Genomic DNA, 24,652 nt, shown 5'->3' with positions numbered 1-24,652 from the left:
TCCCCCATACAGTCATCCAGGGGATGACTGTATGGGGGAAAATGGTTTAAAATATGTGAAAATACCCAGTCACGAAAAGTTCTTTGTGTGAAAATACATCAGAAGAGGATGGGCAATCTTTGAAGAGGACGGGCTACAGCAGAAGATCACACTGGGCAGCTAAGAACAGGAAACTGATTTTAGTTGTCTGAGAAGATGGGGAAAAAACATTGCTTAGGGGATATTTTCTTAGCACACGGTGGACCCGTATTTCCAAGTGAGCATCATTTAAACAACATAGCCTACCGGAGTATTGTTGTTGACCATGTCCATACCTTTAGAATGAACCCCTATGGCTGCTTCCAGCTGAACACATTATGCCTCCAGTTACGAAGCTCCAGTTATGTCAAACTGGTTTAGTAAACATGAAAATGCGATCACAGATACTCTGGAAAAAAAGCCCTCCACAGCCACTGGATCCCAGTCAATAGAGTACCTTGGGCATAGGCTGGAACAGGAGATTCACATTAAATCTGCATCAAATATGAGATGCTTTCATGCCAGTATGGACTAAAATCTCTGCGGAATGTTTCCAGGACCTTACTCTGAAAGTCAAATCGGGTCCAACCCAGAACTAGCAAGATGTACCTAAGTGTTTGTTCAGATTTCCACATCAAAGGGGTAACACCAAGACAAATGGAGACATTAACATGATATCAATTGGCAATATATGAGGGCATGCAGCTTTTAAAAACATGTAGTAAATCTTAATCAAACTTGTGCTGATAATATGGCTCCTAACACTCTCCTTACTGGTATGTGTCTGACAGGAAAACAGCCAGAAGTCTGTCTCATTCTGACCATCTCTGCAGGAACTGACCCTTGATGATAATTGCACCAAGAGGAAGCCAATCCAGCACAGCAAGTTAGTATTTGTAGTTATACATACTTTATGAATTTTAGAATTTTTACTTGTCAACACAAATTCACAATTTTACAGAATATTTCTCACAGATGAAATATTGGAATTATAAGCTGAAATTTCCAGACTGTCCAGCCTTCAGCAGGTAGTTATGTGAACACACAAAAGCTACCTCAACCATCCCATAATACAGTTATCCAGCCAGATTACTACTGGGGTTATAACAATCACCTTACACTTCTTTAAAGTACCCAGCACTTAACCAAGTGTGCAGAAGTTCCACTCAGCTGTTTTTAACAATTTTCCTCCACTCATTCGGGTGTGCAGGGAATTGCACATAACGTAACTCTTTATTTGTTTTCATCAGCCCTTTCAGTAAAAGTTCTCAATATACTGTAAGAGCTCCAATGCTTTGGAAACAGAAACTGCTGTGTAGTTAAATGAACAGCTGTCCTAATGAATCTGAATCTGAATCTGAAATCTGAAAACAAAAGCTCGTGTCACGGATCGCATCGTTTAAATGTAAAAGTCGGTGCAGCGTGCTTGACACCGATGCGCACAAGCGTTCTGCATTTTCCCCAAATCCGCTGTCAGCAACCACTGCAAAATATTTACACGTAAACCCAGTGTGCTTTGTACTTGAATGCATGTGGGAGCATCGACGCACACTCGCCGACAGAAAACAACCCACATCCACCTCATATACGTAAACCACAGACACAGGCATGCAAACCCACACACACGTAGTAACTAAGCCTGAGAAATTCTTAGTTTGCTTTTGAATGTGGAAAAAACTTCTTACAGATCTCAGGTCAGCAGGTGAAGGGTGAGGCTACAATCCGAGCAAATATTTGTGCAGGAACGTGTAAGACAGTTCAATACCAGCGTGTGTCCTCCTCAGACTTGGACACAGTTCTGCTCTCCGTCCAGATTAAACAATAAATCTCAAAGTGGCTTTGTTGCTTTTCTCCTCTTTATTGTTGTACCAGTTCAGCAGTGAAACATAGTCGAGACATTGGAGCACATGGTTACTTAGCCGGCTCTCAATAAATAGACCTTTTAAATATGACAGATTGTATTACAGCAGAAAAATATAAACCTGAAAATGTCGAGCACACAGAACAAGATGCTTCATACAAAGATCCCACTCTCTTCCTCCCCCCATCTCTCTGACAGCTCAGCTGATTGTTGTTACAAAATAAATGTGTCATGCTTCTGAGGCAGAGCGCCGTGTGCCGTATTTGAACTCAATGCTAATGCCAAAAGTAGTTTTCTTTTCATTTCTTCAGAGTTTGTGTGCACTCATACTGACAAAGGAAGTAGGCAGCTTTACATAAAGGAAGAAAAAAAAAACACAAATCCAAGTGACAGAAAATAAATACACTTGCTTTGTTTTTGAAAAAACAAAATATTTACATGGTATTGTACATAGAAGAAAAATATAGATTCATCCTCCCTCGCTCAGTAAAAGTATAAACTACAATAATTAGAATAATTACTGAAATAAACAAAAGATTGTTGGGTGTGAATGAATATACATTACAATCACTGTTTTAAATGTATCGTATACACAGTAGAAAGCACAAACATGAGTGTGTGTGTTTATCTGTTCATCTGAGAATGACAGAGAGTCTTCAAAAAAAAAAAAAAAGCACATAGTATATTTTGTAACCAACTCTCAACATGTTTAAATTACAGCAAGGGGGAAGCCCTTTTTTTCCCAAGAGTGTGTGCGTACGCATGTGTCCATGCGAGGATGGTGATGGTCTAGTGGCAGCCACAAGCTCTGACCACCATGTTGCGGTATTTCTTGAGAATGACGTTCGAGCTGTCGTCGAAGTAGAGCACAGAGATGGCATTGAGCTGCGTGGGGGCACAGCAGGGTTTAGGAACTGTCTCTGGGTTAATGAAATGAACCTGGGAAGAGGAGGAGGAAAAGAAGTTGTGAAGAAGAAGAAAAAAAGGGTATTTGCGTGGATACTGCTGAAAATGATGCCCTTTTTGGATAATTAAACACAGTTGTTCCAACAGTGGCTACATTGTCTTGACATTTGATGAGATGATTAGACTCTTAACATGACTGCTGCATTTTTTCCCCTCGTTCTATGGTTACTCACAAGTGTTTGCACAATGGCATGGTTTGTGGCGTTCATGTAGGAGTTCAACGGGAAGGCACACTCTCCCTCGCAATAGTATGCTGCATATCCTTCTGGAGCAATGATCCAGTCCTGAGAGTGGAGGAGAAATTCAGGTTTGTTTGGCTATACTGTTTCGATATGTTGGATATTTTCACCCTTTGTTTCTATAAAAGGCATACAGGAGTTTAATGTGTTTTCTGTTACCCTTCAGTATTGTCTTCATATGGCCTAATTATGCCATATCTTGTACTATGTGTTGGGAGAACACAAATAAAGCAGTAACTTCATCTAACAAAGGTATTTCTGGGCTTTTATTGTGTCACTGATCAAGATTCTGGGATAGGAGCAGCAAACAGCAGTGTCTGGTTTAGGTTTCTGTTGGGCCAAGCAATTCTGGCGACCGAAGAAAGAGGAATGGTTTCCGTACCTGCCACCCCAAGTCTCTGAAACTGACGTAGAGCTCATGCTTCTTGCATGCCTGCTTCTGATCAGTACTGCTGTTTTCTATAGAACAGGAAGAAAAATAGAGTTTATACTTCAGCACAAGTGCTTTTATCCTTCTCAGCTAGACGAGTAACTATTTGCTGTCGTCAGACCCCAATTAGGCAGCAATGATAAAGAGCAGACCTAAACATGCCACCATGTTCTCATGCAAAACATCAACACTTGTACAACGACTAAAAGAAACCACCTCCATCTAGAGCAGCAGTTTGGTTAATTGACTTAAATGAATGGGCTATGCTGCACAGAGGTCACTGTGTCGGGCTTTGAGTTTCTACTGGATGAAGCAGATGTGCACGCAGAGTAGCCGAGCCACATTTTCACAACTCTTGACTTTATTTATTCTCTCTCCCCTTTCTCCCGCTTATTTCAACATGTATTTTTTTTTTTTCCTTTTTACTCGGTCCATGTGTTGAAAAGAATAGTCTGTTTTCGATCAAATGCTATCTCTCGCTTCTCCTGGTGACCTCTGGGGCTCTGCGGTGCATTAATTCCTGAAAGCGGTTCACATTGGAAATGATGATGAGCGACTGGTTCTCATCATCTAGTTTAAGACCACTGCTATTCAGAGTTCTAAACAGGCCCATTTAGCCCATGTGTCGTGGCCCGGGTTGCCCCACAGCAAGCTGCAGATGTGTTCTTCCATAAAAGCCCGTGCTGCCTTACCTCCATGCAGGGAACTTGGCCCCAAGTACTCTGTAATGCTTGTGTAAATAAACAAAGACAGCAGAGGCATATTTGAAGCTCAGGCATTACAGTCTAATGTTTCAGTGCTTCACATAAACACAGCCCTCTCACACCTTCAAAACAAAGGCCTTGAATATTCATCGCAGGAATCACATCCATTAAAGGGATGTACTTTTGCATTTCGGTACATGCACGTGCTTGTGTGTGTGTTAGCGCCTCAATAAGCATGCTGCATGAGTTGGCCCTTTTATTATGAAACTGTAGAGTACCAGTTATTTATTTCCCATTCCATGAATTCTTCACTAAGGATACAAAAGACAAATGGATCCGGGGGTTATCCCAACACGCCAGAGTAAATCATAGCTGAATGTTTATAAAACACAAACACATTTTGTGTTTACCTGCAACATTGGCCACTCTAAGCGCCTCTTGGCTTTTTGCCCCTTTCGAGCGGTTGGGGTTACGCTGTTTGCCCCCTCCTGTAGCTGAGCGGATGCTTCGCAGGTGCACCTCAGTGGCTTTGAAGAAGGCCACCATGAAGGGCTGTTTATTCTGAGGCCCACTGCGACCAACCAGGCCTGCCGTACGAGGACTGATACTCTCTCCTGTAGGGGGTGACAGAGAGGACAGTGGAACAGGTGTTCAGACAGATCAGTGTGCAAATGAGAAAAGCTGAGCTCCTGAATTTAAATAAATATGTCCCTGCTTAGTGTGGCTGTTTTTAAGTTTTTATTTTGCATATAAACTGCTCTTACTGAAACCACTTTCGCTGCATTTGGTTTTACACATGTGACTTTCTTCTCTGAATTCCTCTCCCTTCTCCACCTCTGAAATAGCAAGAACAAACGCAGCGCTGAACATCAAAGCCTCCCTTCTTGTGTTTGCGTGGGTGTGTTTGTGCTTGCGGGTGTACAAGCACTGCAGTAGTGTCTATCTGGTTCCCGCATGGAAGAATGTGTGTCTGATCACTGTTCAGTGGTAAATCAAGGCTTCTGGTCGCTGCTGGCGACGAGAAGTCGCAGGAACCTGTCTGTACACGCTTATCCATAACCCCTTCATACCTGATCCAACACACAAACACACACTCATAGATATGGCCTCACCAGCACACCCACTGCACGCCTCGAAGGCTACATAGTGTCTGTTTTCCTCGCCTAACATGTAACATCCTGCCATCCTTTGATGGATGATATTCTCAAACACTCCCTGCTGACTGTTTGTTGATAAAGTTTTCGCTGACAAACATTTAAGGCTCTCGATGACAAACTCCTGCTGAGATGTTATCCTTTGGTTAGCACACTGTATTTTCCGCATGTCTGCTAATGATGCTGAGGGTATGGCGGATGATAGTGGTGATGAATGATGAGAAGCAGGGTTTGATTTATCTTTCCACGCACAAGGAAGAAATCATCTGACTGTAACCTTTACAGCGATGATGGAGGCCTTTGTCTGTTGCAATACAATGCCGACCTTCATTTGTGTTCAACATCTTACCTTAATCATCTGCACAGTACTGTGATTCATGCTGTTTATTCACGCAAGCTTGTTATTTTGTAACGTTTACCCTTAAATATAGCTGAAACTCTTTTGCATTAGAAACCTGTATTCTGAAGACATTTTAAGGTGCACCCTCTTCTGCTGTAGTAGTTCATCTGCTTCAAATTTTGATGTGTTTATGTGTTCAGAGCTGTTCTTCTGCATACTTTGGTTGTATTGAGCTGTTATTTACTGTTACCTCTGACATCTGACATAAAAAAGGTATTTTCTCATTCTCTGTAAACTGTAGAGGTGGTTGTGCGGAAAATTCCAGTAGCTCAAAGGTTTCTGAAACACTCACACCAGCGTGTCTGGCACAAATGACGTGCCATTTTCAAAGTCTTACTTAAATCACCTTACTTCTCCCTTCTGATACTTGATTTGAATTTCCATTGACCCATGGAAATTCTGATGCATGCCTAAATGCACTGAGTTGCTGCCATGTGGTTGGCTAAGTAGACATTTGCGTTAATGACCAAATAAATGAAAACTTACCCATCTTACCCTTGCAAATCTTACAGTTTGCATATACAGAGTCTAGTATTTTTTATATATTTTTTATTGGCTAGCCTCTGTACCTTTGTTCATATCCTTTTCTGTAGCAATTTGTGAGTGACAGCTATTAATTTCTGTGGAAATCACATTACACAAGTACACTAGCTCAGTTACCTGGCACATACCCATCAGACAGTAAATATAGTTACAATCAAAATATTTTTTCCTGCCCATTTGTTTTTTTATGGGCACACCCGTGGACCACTTAAAGTGGTCCTGATACATGTCAGAACAAGCACGTATCAGGACTGATGGCTTCCACTGAACTGAATCTCTTTCTTTGTGTTAAATCAGTGACCCTTGAACTCGTTTTCTTTCTAGAAAATTAAAACAGATACACTATTCTTTCTGAACTCAGCTTTTTCACTCCATTTTATGGTGACTGATAATGATTCATGCCACAGTTCATACTATTGGCAGTTTTTTGTTCTTCCTCAGTCACCTCAGGACTTTACAGTAAAACTCTGAGTTGAGATTCTGACTCAGGAAAACGAATTCATGACATCCTGTGAACGTCTTGAAAAAACCCTTCGACCGCTGTGTAGTTTCTCAGTCATAGCCAGGCACTGAAGTCTCCTTACCAGTAATGACTGGGTGAGTATGACACAAAAGTTCAATATTAGCTCTTTGCGCAATTTTGAGTTTCGCAGTGAACAGAACAGAACTTCCGGGGAATGAGCCAAATGTAGCAGGAGCACTGGAAGCAGTGCAAGCGCACAAGGAAAAAGCTGCCAAATTTAAAGCTGGACAGGTTTTTGCTCTTTATGGGCCAAGTCACTAAACATTTTGATCACACTCTGTGTATTTCTGTGACATTCATTGCCCTGACCATTTGTGCTGTCCAGAGCCAGCTGTAGACCCAGATTTCTGCCAGGGTTCAGGACCCAGTGGTTACTGGTGGCTGTTACATCAAACACCAACCAGCCCTCCTCCGCTGCCCAGATCACTCTCGAGTCCAGCAGAAATAGGTCTGACTCCCTGAAAGGGACAAGAAAACTCACTTAAAATTAGATATTGACTTGCACTATTTTTTTTTTTAAAGGTAGAGACAAGGTGGCAGCGTGTGCAGCTAAGTGACCAAAGCAGAGCTGTTGAGGGGAGAGAGGGAGTGTGACAGAGTCAACCAAAGAGAGAGATGAAGCAAGACAGACAGTAAGGCAAGGGAGGCGGGGAGGGCTCCAGCTGGTGAGGCCCAGGGGAACACTTCATTTTCTTAATTGACAATAATGGCTTTATAAACGACGGGTCCTTTCATACACTACACACGGTCCATCACTGGCTGGAATTTTGTGGGAGAGCCAAAAAGCCAAAGAGAGAAAGGGAGCAAAAAGTACAGCTGTGAGAGAGGACAAGAATGTGTGAAAAGAGAAACAGTGCATATCCAAGTCGGTCCTATTGTTCAGCAGTAAACTCTGACCCTTTCTGCCCTTTCACCATTGGAGACTAAATCCCTTGTTCTTCATGTGGCCATTCATGTATCCCGACCTATTTTCTGACTGGGAAGATAATGTGTCACAGAGCTCTGGTTCATTCATGTACCTGGGCCTGTCTTTGGCAAAGGGATAAATGACGGTGTTGTTCCCTTTGGATAATAGAAACCTTTAGGAGGGGCTGAAGATAGCTGGATATGGGCCATTCCAGGGTTACATGTATAACTACTGGTAGGTGTATCAAAGCCTTCAAGATAAGTTGTTAAAACTTTAATTCATTTATAAATTTTAGGTAGTTTTTCCATGTCTCAATAGAAAAAGCATAGATCTATGACATAAAATGATTGATGACTAGACTTCCTTGAATTTATTGAATTTGTTTTCAGGTTCTGGGCCTACCCCTCTGTTAAGCTGTTACTTACTGGGACATTTTTATAAGACAGGGCGATAGTTCTTGCTATTTGTATTTTTTTCCCAGATCAGTCAAAGTGTTTGCTACAGGAAACATACATTACAACAAAAGGAAGCATTTCTTACTGATAAATAACGTCAGACTAAAAGTCTGTTCTTGGGAAGATGAGCGATTTGAACTAAATATTAACATATCATGATGCCATGTTGTTTTTTTTCCACTGGCAAGGACCCCACCCCAGTTATGATGAGGCAATGACAGAGAATAGCGGTAAAGCCTGGGTAGGTAACCCTTGTATGGACTAGGAGGTGAGAACTAATAAAAAGAAAAGAAAAGGTGAGGCAAGGAAACAAGAATATACTAGCATGTAGGGAGAAGACGCTTATAAATGTACAACCGGCAGGTTAGTAAGTGAGGTGTGGTCCAGCCCCTGAAACTGTCTTTTCAGCATCCAACTAATCTTTTGAAACACATAGCCACAAACCAATGCTCACCTGTCTGAGTGTTCCTCCAACACCTGGTAGATGCTGATACGGAAGGTCTCATTATCATACCGTTCATGGATGAAGTCTTTATATATACGGAATTCGGCAGCAGTGACTGCCTCACCCTCAGGGATTCGTGATAGATCGAATTTGAACTCTCGATGATGCCGCCGCACCGGTAGGAATTCTTTATCGTGCTCCACTGCAAAACATAAACATAAAAAAAATATGAAAAATGTATCTTTAAAGAGGCTGTATGTATTCAAAGAATGTTTCCCATTCACATGAGTTATGTTGCATTCTCCCCTTTAGCAGTGATACAAAATTTTTACAGGCAGACACAAAGAGCTAATGTGACTTTTTTTATGAAACTTAAAAGCTTTTCGTGTGGTATTGAGTTGCATCTTCCAGGGAAACAAAACATATGCTTGCAAAGTAGGAAGACAACAAATGTCTTTTACGCTCAGACTTTCTACAATTCATTTTTCCTAAACCATCCATCATCCTCAGTTATTAGCGAGGAGATGACATAGCTTGTCAGACTCGGGGTCAGCCCCAAATTAAACACATCTATAGCTATTCAATACACATGTTGGCTTATGATTGAAACATTCATGAGAACTAGCACTAAAAGCAATGCATCTGGCACACACTGAGCCGTGATAGAGAGATGCGGGCGGACTCTGACAGCTTTATGAGCCTCTTTCTTCCCCCTCTCTTCCCTTCATAGCCCCAGAGAGTCATCCAGTCTGCCCTTCATCTGGTTCTCATGAGTTGGAGCTTGATGTTCGGTGTACCCCTTCCCCACCCCTTGTTCTCTCTCATCCTCACATCCCAGCTTTCCAACCCCTCCTGTACCTCCCTGACCTTGCTCATCTCATGTCCCAGCAGGAAATCCCAGGGGTCAGTGCCTTTCTTATCTCATCATCTCCTGAGGCACCCGCCACTTTTGTCTTTATTAGCTGATAGACAGGTTCCCCACCCATATAAGTATGTATGCATATACACACAAATATAAAATATGCACTCAAATGTACAAAAAGAAATCAAAGAAAATAATAAATATACATTATTGAGTCAGGCTCAAGTGATATTGAAACTTTTTTTTAAAAAAAAGCTTTTTTTTTGCTTGTGTTTAATTTAAATGAAAGAGGAGGGTGACAGGAAATGTCAGTGGATCGCCATAGTTATAGGATTTGTCCTCATCTGTCGAGATATAAAGTGGGATTGTGGGTGAAATGACACTTTCTTCTGATGACTTATGTGTTAGATAAATTTCCAACAGCTCATATGTGTTGTTATAGGCTTCAAAAGACCCCCTTTAAGTACATTACTTCATTACATTTGGAGAAATTGATTTGTAGAACACAGGTATCCCCTTGGTCAGTCACCTATAGTTAACAAAAGTTCAAATATAGGGTTAGGATTACAGTTTTTCTCAGTCGCTTTGGTGCGTTTCTCAGATCAGAATTGAAATTCTCATAACTATTAGTTCAACCTCCACAACACTCAGTCATTTGTGCACATCATAGTAGCAATTTCTCCTCTCTCTGAACAAACTGCAAATGATTTTGGACATGAATCAGTTGCTTCCATACATTTCCCTGCTGCTTTCTGACATTTCCATTTGCTTATGTCATGTCAGTCAAAAGTAATCATACCTATGGATGCTGAATAGTCATTCCCAATAAAACTAATAGTCATACATCCATTGCTTAAGTCATCACACACAAAATTGTTGAACTAGTTATCACATGCCAAATATTGGCCATCTGTCAAGCAAATCCTATACCTTTCTGTATCATTGTTCTTGGAAATGTCTCCGAAATTGAACAATTGATCTCAGGTGAATTACAGCTGTCACTCATGAGGAGGCTCTACCAAATGGGTGATTTTATGTTTACATGTATTCTACAGTGAACAAGTGACTGTAGCATATTTTTCTTTTGCACAATTCTGTAGGATTACAAACACTTCTACACAATGGAAATGTGAAACGTACGTATTCAGTGTCTTAGTTACTCCCAAGACTCCCATAACATCTACAGTGACTTTACTGCACATTTCAGATGGCTGTACAGGTAGGCCATAGTGCTGTCGTCAGCATTTTCAGGTGTCACCAATTGTTTTTGCAATGGGAAACACTGAAATTATAAACTGTCATAGTGGAAACATGACAATGCCATTTGACTATCTTGTTCATAAAGATGGTGTCAAGACTTTTCATTTTGATGGCACTGACAGTTTCATTGACATGGATACTTGCTTTTGAGGTATGGATAATCAATTCTGTGCATGTGACGTGCTTTTGCAGGCTATCCACTAGGTTTTGCAGTTTGCACTAATTGTTTTGGGAAATGCACTAACTGCTGTGCAAATGTTAATGGTGTTCTGAGAAACGCACCAAAGCGACTGAGAAAAACTGTAAGTTTCTCACAAGAATTTTAGGCATCTATTCCAGCCAACAAAGCAGAAAGGTGCCCAAAATCTTATACAAGTCACAAGTAACATACACAAGTATGTAGATAGATAGATAGATAGATAGATAGATAGATAGATAGATAGATAGATAGATAGATAGATAGATAGATAGTGTTGGGGCGTAACGGAGTACATGTACCGACGTTACGTATTTAAAATACAAAATATGAGTAACTGTATTCCGTTACAGTTACCGTTTAAAAAGGTGATATTCAGAATACAGTTACGTTGTTGAAATAAAGGGATTACACGGCGGTCTTTTCCTGTTTCATATGTTAGGCTATGCTCTCTCTAGAAGCATGTAAATATAATAATAATAACCACTGCAGCCTTTCAACACCTCTCTCTGTCTCTTGCTAGCAAAGTTAACCCACACAACAAAGTAAAGCTAGTTTTTGGCTACGAGCCCAACACGGAACCCGACGTATTGGTCAGAGGTCCGTTTACCTCGGTTCGGAGCCACGGACCTGTTTTATATACACGCGGAATAGTTTTCTATACGAGATCGCTGCAAAAAAGTGCAGCCTTACCTAATGTCCACCCTACTGTTACTCATTTTATATTAAGATTTAAACATCCAGTTGGTATTGGTATGGCGAGTAACCCTCAATAAATCACACAGCAATAGTACATTCATGTAGCTGTAAAAAGCATGACAATATATTAAGTAATCCAAAGTATTCAGAATACGTTACTCTCATTGAGTAACGTAACGGAATACGTTATAAAATACATTTGGGGGCATGTATTCTGTAATCTGTAGTGGAACACATTTTAAAAATAACCTTCCCAACACTGTCGATATAGATAATACAAGTACAAGGATCTCTTTCCTACATCCCCTTTCATTTCTATCTTTATTAAACCCTGTTGCTGAAGGACAACGTACAATGGCAGCACTGTGAGATGATTCGGTATAAGAAAGGATCTAATTACTCTTCAGTGAGGCGCAGCTTTAGGCTCCCATTGTTCTCCATATGGGCACACACTGAACTGGTTTCAAAAGCTGTACAGCTTTTTAAATTCAAGGTTTTGTGGATTTCACCACATGCTTTTATCAATTCAACACCAGTGGATCTAGGCAGTGCCACTTGTTTATTATCTCTTCTCATCAGAGCCTTCATTGAGCTCCCACCCTGAAGTCAAACATTACAACATTATACTGTGTTTTGACAATACATGCATGCATACAAGCTTGCTTATACCTCTCCACCTGCAGGTCACCTCAAGCTCAGACTCTACTGCACACTGGATAACAGCACAGTGATGGCTCACTTTTGGCCTCTGACCACTTAAAGCAAAGTCTGTCTGTTTGGGGCCTTTGTTGCAGGCATATGCTGTAAAAGAATTTAACATTTCTGATCATTTGAGGTTCAAAGACTCCTATGTAACTCTAAAGAAGTGTGAAAAAGAAATATATATTCTCTTTCATATTCCTACATCACTATCATGTATCATCTTCCAGGACCTTCTAGGACACATCCCCACACAACAGGACATGCCCGCAATATTATGAGGAATGCAACAAGTAAGGACTACCACTTTAATGTTATTATTCCAGGAAACAATTACTTCTTGTTACTAATTTACCCTGGAACCTTCTCACACAATTTTAGAGCCTGCCTATTCTTCTACTGTCCCAGGGAACTCTCCCTCCTTCTGTAGCCCAGTGCAGGTGCAGTCCCTCTGGGGAGAAAGCCAGACCTGTTCTTGAGCCCCCCCTGAGCAGCCACCCCGCCCCTTTACTGTAAAAGCTCTTTATCTTTGCTTATGAGAGCAGTTGGATGCTGCTGCTGTAAAACTCCCACACTAAATATTTTCCTCTCACATCAAATGTCCACTCTTCAGTGCTGGTATTTGTGTAATTTCTGTAAAAAAATATAACGCAGCGTACAGAGTGCAGCTAAGGCCTCTGCTATAATTCTTCCGTTTTCTCTCTTTTAATTCTCTCCAAAGGAAGCAGTCGTCAGATGAGGGGACAAGGCACAGTTAAAGCCAAGTGAGTGCATTTATGACTTCCTCTGGGAGGAAGTGAGTAGCCTTCACCCCACCTGTGTCGCAAAAACACACACCACAAACATGGCGAACACACCCTCTGATGCCATGTGAACCCTTCATTCAGAGTTTTCAACGTCCAAATCAGTCGGAGTCCTTAACACGGACACACACACACACACAAACAGAAAAATAGTCCATTGCACACGCACAACTATCACAAAGTATTGCCTGTGAAGTGAACAGTCTTGTGCGTCACAGCACGGTAACACAATCATTATGGGTTTTTGTAATCCATAATTAGAGACGCAACAACACACAAATGCAAAGAGGCAAACACACACACACAAGCACTTACTCTTACACAGCGAGCTGCTTTTATCATTTGGTCTTAAGACGTCTGATTGCTTTTTCTAAAAACGCTGATGATGCATGGTTATCCCATATCATTTAACAAGAAACAAGAGCAGGCCACACACGTGCACAGCAGCACACATCACAGATATCAGAGGGACAGTGAGTCCTCCATCCTCTCAGTTTACCATGCACCTGGCAGCCAGAAGGTTTTTCATGAACACTGTATTAGCATCTTAGCCCGTGCTAAGCCAAAACCGCAATTCTTTCTCGAGAGAAGAATCAAATGTAAAAAAGGATCATTCTGAACACATTTTTTGAATTATCAAAAAAACCAAAAAAAAATCCAACATGTCTTTGTGTTAAAACAGATATTGTGTGTATAGACATAGACTCCTATAACACTTTTTGAGATAGATTTACATGCCCCCCTACCACCACCACCACCACCAGCTCACAAGAAAAGGACAATATGTTATTTCAGCACTTTGTATAAAGCCACGGCTTTAATGTCACATACACCTTTCTGGTTGCATAAATAAATCAAACTGAAATAGTCCCCAGAAAGTGCACTTACTCACTAATTTACTTGTGTTAGACTAACATTTGAGTAAATTACTGCTCTGTGAAATCATAGGGCTCAAGGACTTTTATCCATTAGAAAAAAGGGATTTAAAAAAGCCCACTCACATTTAAAACCTACATATTTAATAACAGCAAAAACAGACACGACCACTGTTGATTTACACTTCAATAACTTTTTTAACCATAAAATAACAATTTCAAAATGAGTAACTGCCACATTAACACATGTCAAAGAGAGTGACTCCCCTTTTCATTTCCACTCTGGCCTCAAATGCATTACGTAACTTTGCCTGATTGGACACAATTTTTCCACAAGAAGCATGCTGCTTACTGCTCAAAGGCACTATGTCACAAACCACCAAATATGAGCTTTGTGACAGCTTGAAGAAGACCAAAGAGGACGCTGACTAAGAACTCTAAGCAGGGGGGAAAAGTCTTGTGCAAGAGGCAGGACAAGAGTAAATCTTTGGCTTGCTTTAAGTCTGAATAGTGAGAGCTCAGCACTGATGTCAACCTGGCACTCATGCAACTGAATTAGGAAGTAATATTAACTGGCTTACTAGGAGTATTTATTGACCATTAAAAATGGGTAACCCACATATGTCCATTAATAAGTCAAAGATTAATACACAAAAGTTACTTTTCAACACAAATAAAGAGTTTAGCCTTGTCTGATTGTTAGTAGGATTACTCAAATATAATAAATAAATTTGCCTGGAATTTTTTTGCCAAAGATTTAGCAATGATTGAATTTCATTCAGATCCTTTTTTGTTTGTTTGTTTTGTTCTTTGCAAAACAGGACATGTTGCATCATATTTCAACAAATAGTACATATGAAACTGAATAAAATGTGGGAAATACTGTCTTGTTTTTGTTCTCAAGAAAGTATTATAAACTAATCTGGATCCAGATACATCTCTGGATCTGGGGACTGATCTCATGCATGATGTGGAGGGAATTTTCAGCCTGGGTGCAAATATGTACTCTCAGACCTCTATTGTTATTATCATATTATAGAGATGAACAGTAATACACAGGTCTAGAGTGTATGTTGTCCTTCCTTCTCTGTACTTGTGTCCTATTCTTTATGCTTATATATGATTAGCTGGGTTCTTCTCTTGCTTTTGTGGGAACTAAACCTGATAGATCACGGGACATGTAAGCAGCAGCAGTAATGGTAATCAGCTCTTATTCTAAGTCACAAGGGAGGCTGTAGCAAAAACATCTACAAAGTGAATAAATACCAAGCCAATGAAAAATTATATTAATTTTTAAGTGTTCTAGTGCTGCTAATCAGCACCAGATGTGATACATCTCACTAAACAGATGTGAAAAGAACTAAACGAACAAATTTTTCTCTCATTGTGGAGATGGAGAAGTACCACACAGACCTGCACTTCCATGTACATATTCCTCTGTGTTGCCTCGATGACTTGATATGGGACCACCGGGCCCTGCACCATTCATGCCCCTCTGTCTGTTCCCATAGGAGCTGCCACAGTTCCTTCTCCACATATTGTGTGTTAAGAGCAAGATAATGGAGACCAGAGAAGGGAAGGAATGACTAACTGGTGAATTAGTTTAGACATATAAGAGGCTCTGGCTTGCAGACAACACTGTGTCACACACTTGTGCGCTCAGAAGCAGTTGTGTCACGCTATAGTCACACCAGAGGCACGCAGCTCTAGTTTTATAGCTAGTAGCCAAGTCAGGTAATAGCAAGTGAAGAACTCCAATATTTCTTTTTTAAATACACACTCATATGTCACATTCATTCCCTCCCCGCCCTTCTCTCTATTGCTCCTTGCATTCCTCTTCACAGTGGGCTGCCCGTGGTGCTGAGGCTAATACAGATGTTTCCCGCTGTCTGCAGGCCAAAGCAGCTGTGCAGAGAAACTTTATCTTTTCGGCGTCCAACAAGTCCCCTGAACTAAACCTCCACCATCACGTCTGGCCCAGTTTTTAGTATGTCCTACACACAGGGCCATATGATACCAAATTTCCCTGCCTATTCTCCTGAATCAACAGTATTGATTATCACCACTGGCCTCCTAGTATTAATTAACTTGTTGTTTTATGGTCCCAGAGGTGCTGCGTGGTATTTAGTCTCCAAACTCATACTCTGCCCCTCATCTCCAGAGGTTTAGGCCTCCTGTGCTCCCAGACATAAAACATTTCAACACTTTCTCAAGTTCTTTTGTATGTTTTTCTACTCCCCATCTCTCTTTCACACACATCCACACACTTTCTCTGAATGCAAAACATAGCATTCCCTTCCTCTTCCCTTAATTTCTCCATGCTTTTCTATTAAACACAGCAGAGAGAAGCAGAGAGATTTCCACCTTTCATCTATTCTTGAGTTGCTGAATTTGTTTGTCGCTGTCTTTCTTTATTACAGCTTCTTCCCCAGCTGTGTTTGAGGAGGCTTCTCACATGTGGGCCAGAATAAAGTCTGGCCTACAAAGTATGCGTTGAAGGCCAGTCTTTCCTCTTTGCATGCAGCCTGTCCTTGACACTGTGACTGTAACACATCTTTCTTCCTCCTCTAGATTTATGTAATCGCTTCTGTGTACACTCCCAGTGAATGAAAAAGCACATGCATATTTATCTACTTTCATGTGTACAAGTGTGGAGAGCAACGTATGCTCACTTTCCTGCTCAGAAAGAATGTTTCTGGAGCTAATTAGTGTTATTGAGTGCACGTTTTATTGCCTTCTGCTGGACAGGGAGTGAGCAGAAGCAAAGGAATGTAATAGCTAGTACAGATAGCCCGGCCTTCCTCTCAGGTAATTTCTCTTAATGTACTCCACAATTTGATGTACTGCACCAAGGTCTAGTGTGTAAATAAATACCACAAATGGAGACAATTAATCTCTTTTCTCATAAGCTTCCAACAGCTTCACAGAGTACACAGCTGACAAGATCAAGGAAGATTATGTTTTTTTCCCAATGTCTTATCTAAGAAATTCACCTGTTGAACCCAGGAGTCCGAAATGATATCTGGATGTACATAACAGAACCTCTGTGCATTTGGCCAGGCTAAGGCACTCGCTGAGAGAGATGATGAAACAATCTGCGGGTGGGACGATGTGGCGAGTGGTCAAAAAGCCCAGATGTACTAAGCAGCGGGCGTTCTAGCTCTGCCTCAATGATAGACGGACCTCCTTCATTGCCAGGAATGCTGCACTCATTTTAGTGTTTCTAATAATTTTACTCTCCTTCCTTGCATATTTCTTTTGTCCATATGTGGCTCTAATTCTGCAGTAACTGAAATAATTTGCTTTTTGGCTAAAACCCCAATATGCATATTGAAATGCAAAAACCTGATCCACTGAATAAAAAATATTTCCACACATTTTCCTACTTTTCTATCGTCTGCGTTACTTTGGCCTTGCCTTATCAGTGCGCAGCAGCATCTGCACTCCCCTGCACTTCCATGACAGCAGGTACCAAACAGTGAAGCTGAGAGGGCAGATGGGGCGAGAGCAAAGTCAAAGATCCTGGGACCAATAGCTCTGTTGATGCAAAAACAAATGCACCGCTCTTTGCATGGCACTGAGGCACTGACAGGGCAGAGGGGAGAGAAAGAGAGAGAAGGAATGAAATGAAAGAAGAAACATGAGGATAAAGGCGGATCGCAAATAGATGCCACACATTTCATTCCTTATTGTCTTTCCTTGTGTGAACATCTTGTGCTTGTGAATTTTCATGTTGGAGCCGTGACAGGAGTGCGAACTCAAACACTATTTTAGAGCCACCTTCCCTGCCCAGTCACCAGCTGCATTGTGTAATGTGTGTTAGTTCTCCTAGCAGAAGATTGCGTTAGCGGAAGCCCATAATACTGACCAGATTCCTCACCAGGCTCCGACAGCCAAATCAAAGCTTGTAAAAGCCAAGCAACAAATGTACGCAAGTGGTTTTATGATAAGTGCTGAAATATTGTGCCTGTGAAGCATGGAACATGAACTGGCTGTCACAGGTTTCTATTTCTTCAGGCAAGCAGCTGAGTTTCCCTTGAGTTTCCTCACAGCTATTTTATTTATTTCAAGAAGGAATGGGCTGTGATTCCACCAAATGAACAACAAGCTGATAAAAACAGGGTGTCAATGTGGCCATCGCACGTGCGTAAGACACTGCACTGTGATGCAGGAGACAATTTTAAGAAGTTTCTCCTTCTGCCAACATGAGTATTGTATGTGAATTTTCCTGAGGTCTATAATAAGGGGTGGCTTGGCTGGATGAGGAGGGTGTGGCTCCTGTGGTCACAAAATTAGAGAACATAAAAACAGGGGGATGAGGGGAAGAGTGGGTGAGTGGGGGAAACTGAATGGCTGCAATTCCACATCTCTGAGTTGTTTTATCCTATAGTTAATCCCTACAGTTTATCCCTGTCTTCCAGCACATTATATCAAAACAAAGACTGCTGTAGATTTAGGATGTGGCTGCTTTATAGTCACAGTCACCTTTCAATAATGTCTGATTGCCTTTGACAAGGGAGCTGATGCAAGTTGCACGTTCCAATATTCAGAACCGTCACTGTCGAGTAGGTTCTTCAGATTCACTCCTTAGTTAATGAGTAGTTGAAAAATGAACTGTGATTTGATGTAGTGAGCAACATAAAAAGATTTCAGTTAACCTCTATTATACATCATACAGAAAAAAAAATCTCAATATAGGGTATTTCAAAGCCAAATTGAAGGAATCTTTTTTTTTTAAACTGGATTTGTTTGCTGTCTCATCTTTATTTTGATAAAAAGATCAATATTACATCCATGGCAGAGCTAAATTATCTTTGTACAAAGATTTAAAGCACGGGGCAGCATCTTAGCCTGGCTACATCAAAACTACAAGCATCTCTGAAGTTCACCAGCTGTTTTATTCATACAAAAACAGAAATGTAAAAATGACAGCTTTAGGGTTTTAAGGAGGAGTTGTGTCAGATAGAGGATGACAGTATACAGTAAGCTACTGGAGCAATGAAGAAATAGATTGGCAAATAAACCTCAGCAAAATGTTGCTTTTACACTTCACTGTTTTCATTAATTAAACAAACAGGGTGTAATTAGTGCAAGTCTCAGCTGCCCTGCTGCTTCATGTTTCACAGCGAGCTATTGATCTTTTTACCCAACAGTCCACTACAAAGTGATAAAGCGTGTTCACTGAACAGCCAAATTATTGCTTTAAAACAAAAACATCTGCATGGCTCTATACCAGCAGAAGCAAGTGAGAATGACTGTACCAAGAAAGTCCCAAAAACTTTATTCTGGCGGAAATGGGTCGCAACGTTTTCAGTGAGAGAACTGTTTCGTCACTCATCCAAGTGACTTCTTCGGCCTCTTTGGAGACTGACTTTATCACTTTGTAGTGCTTCGGCTTTTTGGGATTGTCTTACCTGAATGATTGAGCATGCATCAAGATACCAAGAAAGTCTTTACAGTCAGTGTTTCTTCGAGGTTCTCACATATTCTGTATAAATCTTAGATTTGTGATCCTCAGTGAAGCATGAGGTAGAACCCAGAAGTAAGGTTTATGGGTGCAGAGGGCAAACATGTTTTATGGCTGCAGTGAGAGTAAGAGGTCAGCAAAGCTGCTGTTAGTATAATCTCAAACCTCTCCATGGCCTTCAAGCAAAAGACGTCTGGTTTGACCACAAGTCTTAAATGTAAAGACTCTTCTTCCTGTGGTTACTGTTTCTTCTTGTGCAAAGGCTCAAAGGCATGTGTTCGTGACCGTGCACACACTCCTGCTGTGGCAAGTTAATGATCGTTAAGTGTGAGTAAGTTATAGCATGAAACTTTGCTGACCCTTTCCCAGAGAGTCAGTGCTGTCAGACCCTACAGCAGTATAAATGCATCACGCAGGCATGATGTCATCAGTAGCTGCCAGTGGGCAGGATGTTTCCTAACGTGGTAATCGCTCTACTGTGGATAGTCACTCTGTACCCAAGAGATCAAACTCTCTTTGCTCTTTATAGGATAAACATCTTGAGCAAGCTACACTTCCCTTGCACTCCACTTTTCATCACCAGTCTCCTTTTAGCATACGGAAAGTATGACTTACTTGTTCCCAGTTCTGTGTTTAAAACACTGTTAGAGTGAGAGCAACCGAAAAATAAAGAAAAAGACAGATCATTACAGGGTATCAATTTGTATAATTTAGTGCAGTGTTCCAGTCTTGTTTGTTCAGCCCCTTTTGACTGACTACGCATATCTGGTTTTAGGTACCAGGTGTGTTATTAGAGTTAATGAGCTCTATAGGGATCTAAAGGAGGTGCAAATAGTGGTAGTTAACTCTAGGGAGAGTGGTGCCGGGGTGAGATACCCCCTGCAGAGTAGCGGAAGCGCGCAAAGCAGGACTGAGGGGTGTGAGGGTGCCGAACAGGCACTTGGGCTAATGCGAGCCGTCAGATCTGTCCGCTGCCGCTCCGAAGCCTGAGGTGTCGCAGAAGTGTCTCAGATCCACAGGACCGGGATGAGAGAGCAAGAGAAGGTAGAGGAAAACAAAATGTGATCAGAGAAAGGGAGGCCCTACAGGCAGAAACAAAAAAGGATTATAGGAACTTTTACCGCAACTTCAACTGTAAAATGGTAACAGCGCCATCTGTGGCTTCAAGTAGTCATTAAAGGATTATGGCCCGTTAATAGTGTGGAGCTCAAGGGTATCGGTACATAACCTATTAAATGTGAAACAAAAAATCCTATTTCAGTGAGACATGCCAGAACTTTAAGAATTGCTGGCAATTAGAAAAACAAAGGATAAAATTGGTCTTAACTTGGAGTAATAACATGACACTACCATATCATAACCTTATGAATTTGCTAAATGTAGCTTCCACTAAATGATTGCCTTAGTGTAGCACTGTGATTGACTCACAGCCCCATAAGAATACATTAATCCGTGATTGCATGAGAACAGGAAAAACGCTGTGACTAACACACCTCATGAAAACATCTTGCAGTAATAGACTATGCCCTCACCTCCCTCTTCACACACACACACACACACACACACACACACATACACACGCGCACACACACAGCACAGGTGACGATGTTGCTTCTCTTTAAGTCATCCAGGATGCAAATAGCAGACAGCCAAGTCATGGCCCTTTCCTGTGGTTGGGAATGTGAAAATGGGCATTTCAGGTAAAATTCATTATTGTTACTTAGCTATGACAGCAGTGTGAGTGTGCTAATTTTCTGGTGTGCTACATGTACATATGCGGCACACACCCAGGACCTGGGTGAGCTGCGCTCCATGCAGCAGTATGCATTCTGAATGCATGCTGTAAGTCATTTACACAGCTGGCCTTTTAAACTGAAGTGACTCAGAGAGAGGACTTCCCTGGCCTGAGGTCTGTCCCAAAGCCCACACCCACCCTAGCTGGCTGCATTGGTCTCTGCATATACTCAAACAAGCTGACAACAAAGTGTATCAGCTCTGTTGAGTGGCAATCAGTAAGGAAGAGCGAGAGCTAGAACAATTATTTTACATTCTACATAATATGGACAATTCTAGTGGCTCAGGGATCTTTGATTTTGATGGCAATTCTAAAATCAGATCCATTTTCACATATTTGACCTTAAATTTAAATGCAAACAGTGCATGAAAACGGGCCTTTCAGGAAGCAGCGCCTAGGGTACAAAGTCTGACTAATGTACCTTGGCTCAGTAGCTATGGAGACATGCAGTTTTGAGGGACAATTTTTAAATAAAAGCTACACTCATTTTGCTCTCAGACAACCTAAATAAGAAAACAAAAACCACAACGAGCAAATGTGGAAAGGAAGGAATTTGGAGAGGAAATAGTCAATCCATTTGAAAGCCATCACTTTCTTCTCTGTGAATTCCCTCTCCCTCCCTCCCTCCCTCCCTCCCTTCCTCTCGTGTAAAGGGTAACGAAATTGCATATTATCTGCTGTTTTGAATAAAGCCACCAGGATGTCTATTTGATGGTATCACATGAGAGTACGGAACCAGCCTAACAATAGGCCCTACTGATAGATTTAACACGTGGCAGATTAAATCACGAATGCGCTGTTTATATCCAAATGAGTGTCATTTGAGGGAACACTAAATATGTGCTGTGAGGAAGACTCAACCTGAGCAGATGCCATTAGTGATTACATTAGCCACAAGATTTCAAGAGGGCAGTGTGACTTTGTTGTTGTTAACATAGGAAATAAAAAAAGTTCTCCCTAGTTGATGTAAGCCATCTTGCAAAAGGTTTTTGCTAAAAAGATGTTTGCAAAATAGACAGACCAACTTTATCACTCTGCCAAAGGCTCCCTTCTCCCTCCTTTTTCGCCATCTTAGTGCCGTCTTGGCCCTTGACTTTGTGAGGCCCTTGACTTGTGTCTTGAGTCTCTGTGGTCAGATCCATCTGTGTCACAGCCTGTCAAAAATAGTCACAATGCAGCAGCTCCCACAGTAATTACACAGTGCAGTGGAGGAGCCAGTGTCACCTCCCTCTCTCTTGCCAAGACACTCCAACAATGAGCTTTCCAGGATTGAATGTAAATGTCTCACTGCTTGCAGAAAGTCAAGAAACAAAATCTATTGGCTGACAAAAACCGTAACCACCCGTATGCCTGCTACAGATTTGATTTATTTCTATGTCTGTCTGGTACCAGATTGATATGTAAAAGCTACTCTTCTGGAACCTAAATGGAGCTGTTGCTGTGACTACATAATTTGTTAAGTAAATTGAATTATAATGATGCTTTTATCAATCCATAAATCTGATAACACATGCTAATGTTTTGATTATTTACACTTTACAACCTCTGACTGTTGCTGGCAGCAATAAAAGGTCAATAAACATATTTGATTAGATAAGCACATTGGGCCAGAAAACAACTTTCAACAAAGCAGTTTTATTGATGTGAAGTATGTCCTGTGCGATTGTTATTCACTTTGTGAACAACTGAATCTAATTAAACCACACTGTGACTACACTAACATCACTGGCTGGCATTATTTGTGATGTGAGGGATGTCTCCAGATTAGAGTTAAGGGAGGACCCAGTGCACTTTGAACTCATTCTGCTGTTGACTTACTCATTCTTTAGATAACACATGGCTGACAAGTTAGCTGCTGCTGGTCCATCATCCACAGAACAGCACCTGAACATTAGCTGGTTGCACAGCTGTTTAACAGAGAAGGACACTGGAATGTGCCACTCCTGGTATTAGCTAGATAACTGCAGTATGTAAACGTGGTTATTGTGCTGGTCTCCTTTGTGTGGACACAGGTGTACCATCAGAAAAATACTTGTGCTGTTTCTTTACGTGAAGCGCTGTAAGAAGATAAAATACCACCACAGTCATTCTGCTCTTCCACCTTTGACACTTATGACTAAAAGCCTGATTTGTCCCAAAAACAATGTGTAAGATGTAAGCAGAGTGCAATAATAAAAGTGCTAAATCTCCTTGTTAAAAAAAGAACACCGACGCGAATTAACATATGAAAATTCTCAACACTTATAATCGTCAAGCCAAAGATATGTGTCCTTAAAAAAAGCTTTTTTTCAAAGTCCTTGCTATGTGTTTGATAATTAATATATAAAGGCAGTCATACTAGTACTACATTTTAATAATCAAATAAAAGACCTGGGTTATTGTGACGCGCATAGCAACGATTACATTGATAATATTTCGACGTGTTTATTATTCTCCACCGTCTTGTTTTTCTGGGAGGGGATTTATATAAAATTGAATGTGATGGGAGACTTAAGAAAATAAAGTGCCTACCTAAATTCACAAAGCTCATGACCATGTCTGCATCGTTTAAGAAGTTGTTGTCTTGCAGGCTGGCTATCGGTGGACCCTGTGTGGTGAAGACGGGTTTGTAAGGATAGGAGTATCTGTCCTCGTCTCCGTCTGTAGACATGGCGTTGTATAAGTCCAGCATGAACATCGGGGCAGCATTGTGTTTTCCATGGAGGTGGGGTCGCGGCCGGTGCGGCAGCCCCAAGATCGACAGGATCTCCCGCTGCATCTCTCTGCGCTCCTGGCTCTTCAGCCGACGGTGGATGAAACTGGAGTGAAACTCGTTGTCCAACGTAAAGTTCGTAAAGGCAGTGTTTGCCAGGACGCAGTAGCTCCAAACCAAGAGCAAAACGGGAGCACGCTTATCCAAAATCTGTGCCATAATGCTCGCAGTGCGTAATTGCGCCCAATTCGGATCACTGAAACTCTAAAAAAAAAATGGTTAGTAAACTTTTAGCAGCAGACACTCTGTGTTTAATATCCAAAATCAGTTACGGTCCCTCATGTTGAGGGACGTGCTGCCGAGTGAAACATCAACTTCACTTCAAAGTCCTTTTATTGACTGCTTTCCTGGACGCGTGGACCTCATGCGCAACCTGCGGTCAAGCTCTACCAGCTGTAGTGCAGCCTGCAACTGCAGAGAGAAGGCTGCAGGCAGACAGGTTTCACTAGGAGAGACGAGAACAAGTTTTGAGGAGGCGCTATTTGCAAAGAGGAGTAGAGGGAGAGAGAGAGAGGGAGGGGGAGAGAGAGCGAGAATGTTATGGTTGCCTTATTGAGCAGAGCTAGCCTGGCTTTGTTGCCAGTAGGAGAACGCCTTGA

At 41.4% G+C, this 24,652-nt stretch overlaps 1 protein-coding gene across 1 annotated transcript; it reads right to left on the bottom strand.

Moving 5' to 3' along the window:
* Positions 1-1,856: 1,856 nt before the first annotated feature.
* On the bottom strand, positions 1,857-24,491 carry bmp7b (bone morphogenetic protein 7b). Its single transcript, XM_004546186.2, has 7 exons — positions 23,813-24,491; positions 8,655-8,847; positions 7,148-7,296; positions 4,629-4,832; positions 3,467-3,543; positions 3,019-3,129; positions 1,857-2,818 (listed from the first exon to the last, which is right to left on the bottom strand). Exons 1-7 carry the CDS (start codon positions 24,210-24,212, stop codon positions 2,669-2,671), a joined length of 1,284 nt encoding a protein of 427 aa, XP_004546243.1. The 5' UTR covers positions 24,213-24,491; the 3' UTR covers positions 1,857-2,668.
* Positions 24,492-24,652: the final 161 nt, after the last annotated feature.

Source organism: Maylandia zebra, linkage group LG20 (genome assembly GCF_041146795.1).
Source record: "Maylandia zebra isolate NMK-2024a linkage group LG20, Mzebra_GT3a, whole genome shotgun sequence".
In the NCBI taxonomy this organism is placed as follows: Eukaryota; Metazoa; Chordata; class Actinopteri; order Cichliformes; family Cichlidae; genus Maylandia; species Maylandia zebra.
Note: the sequence above shows the minus strand (reverse complement) of the source record. Positions and strands in the feature narration are given on the sequence as shown.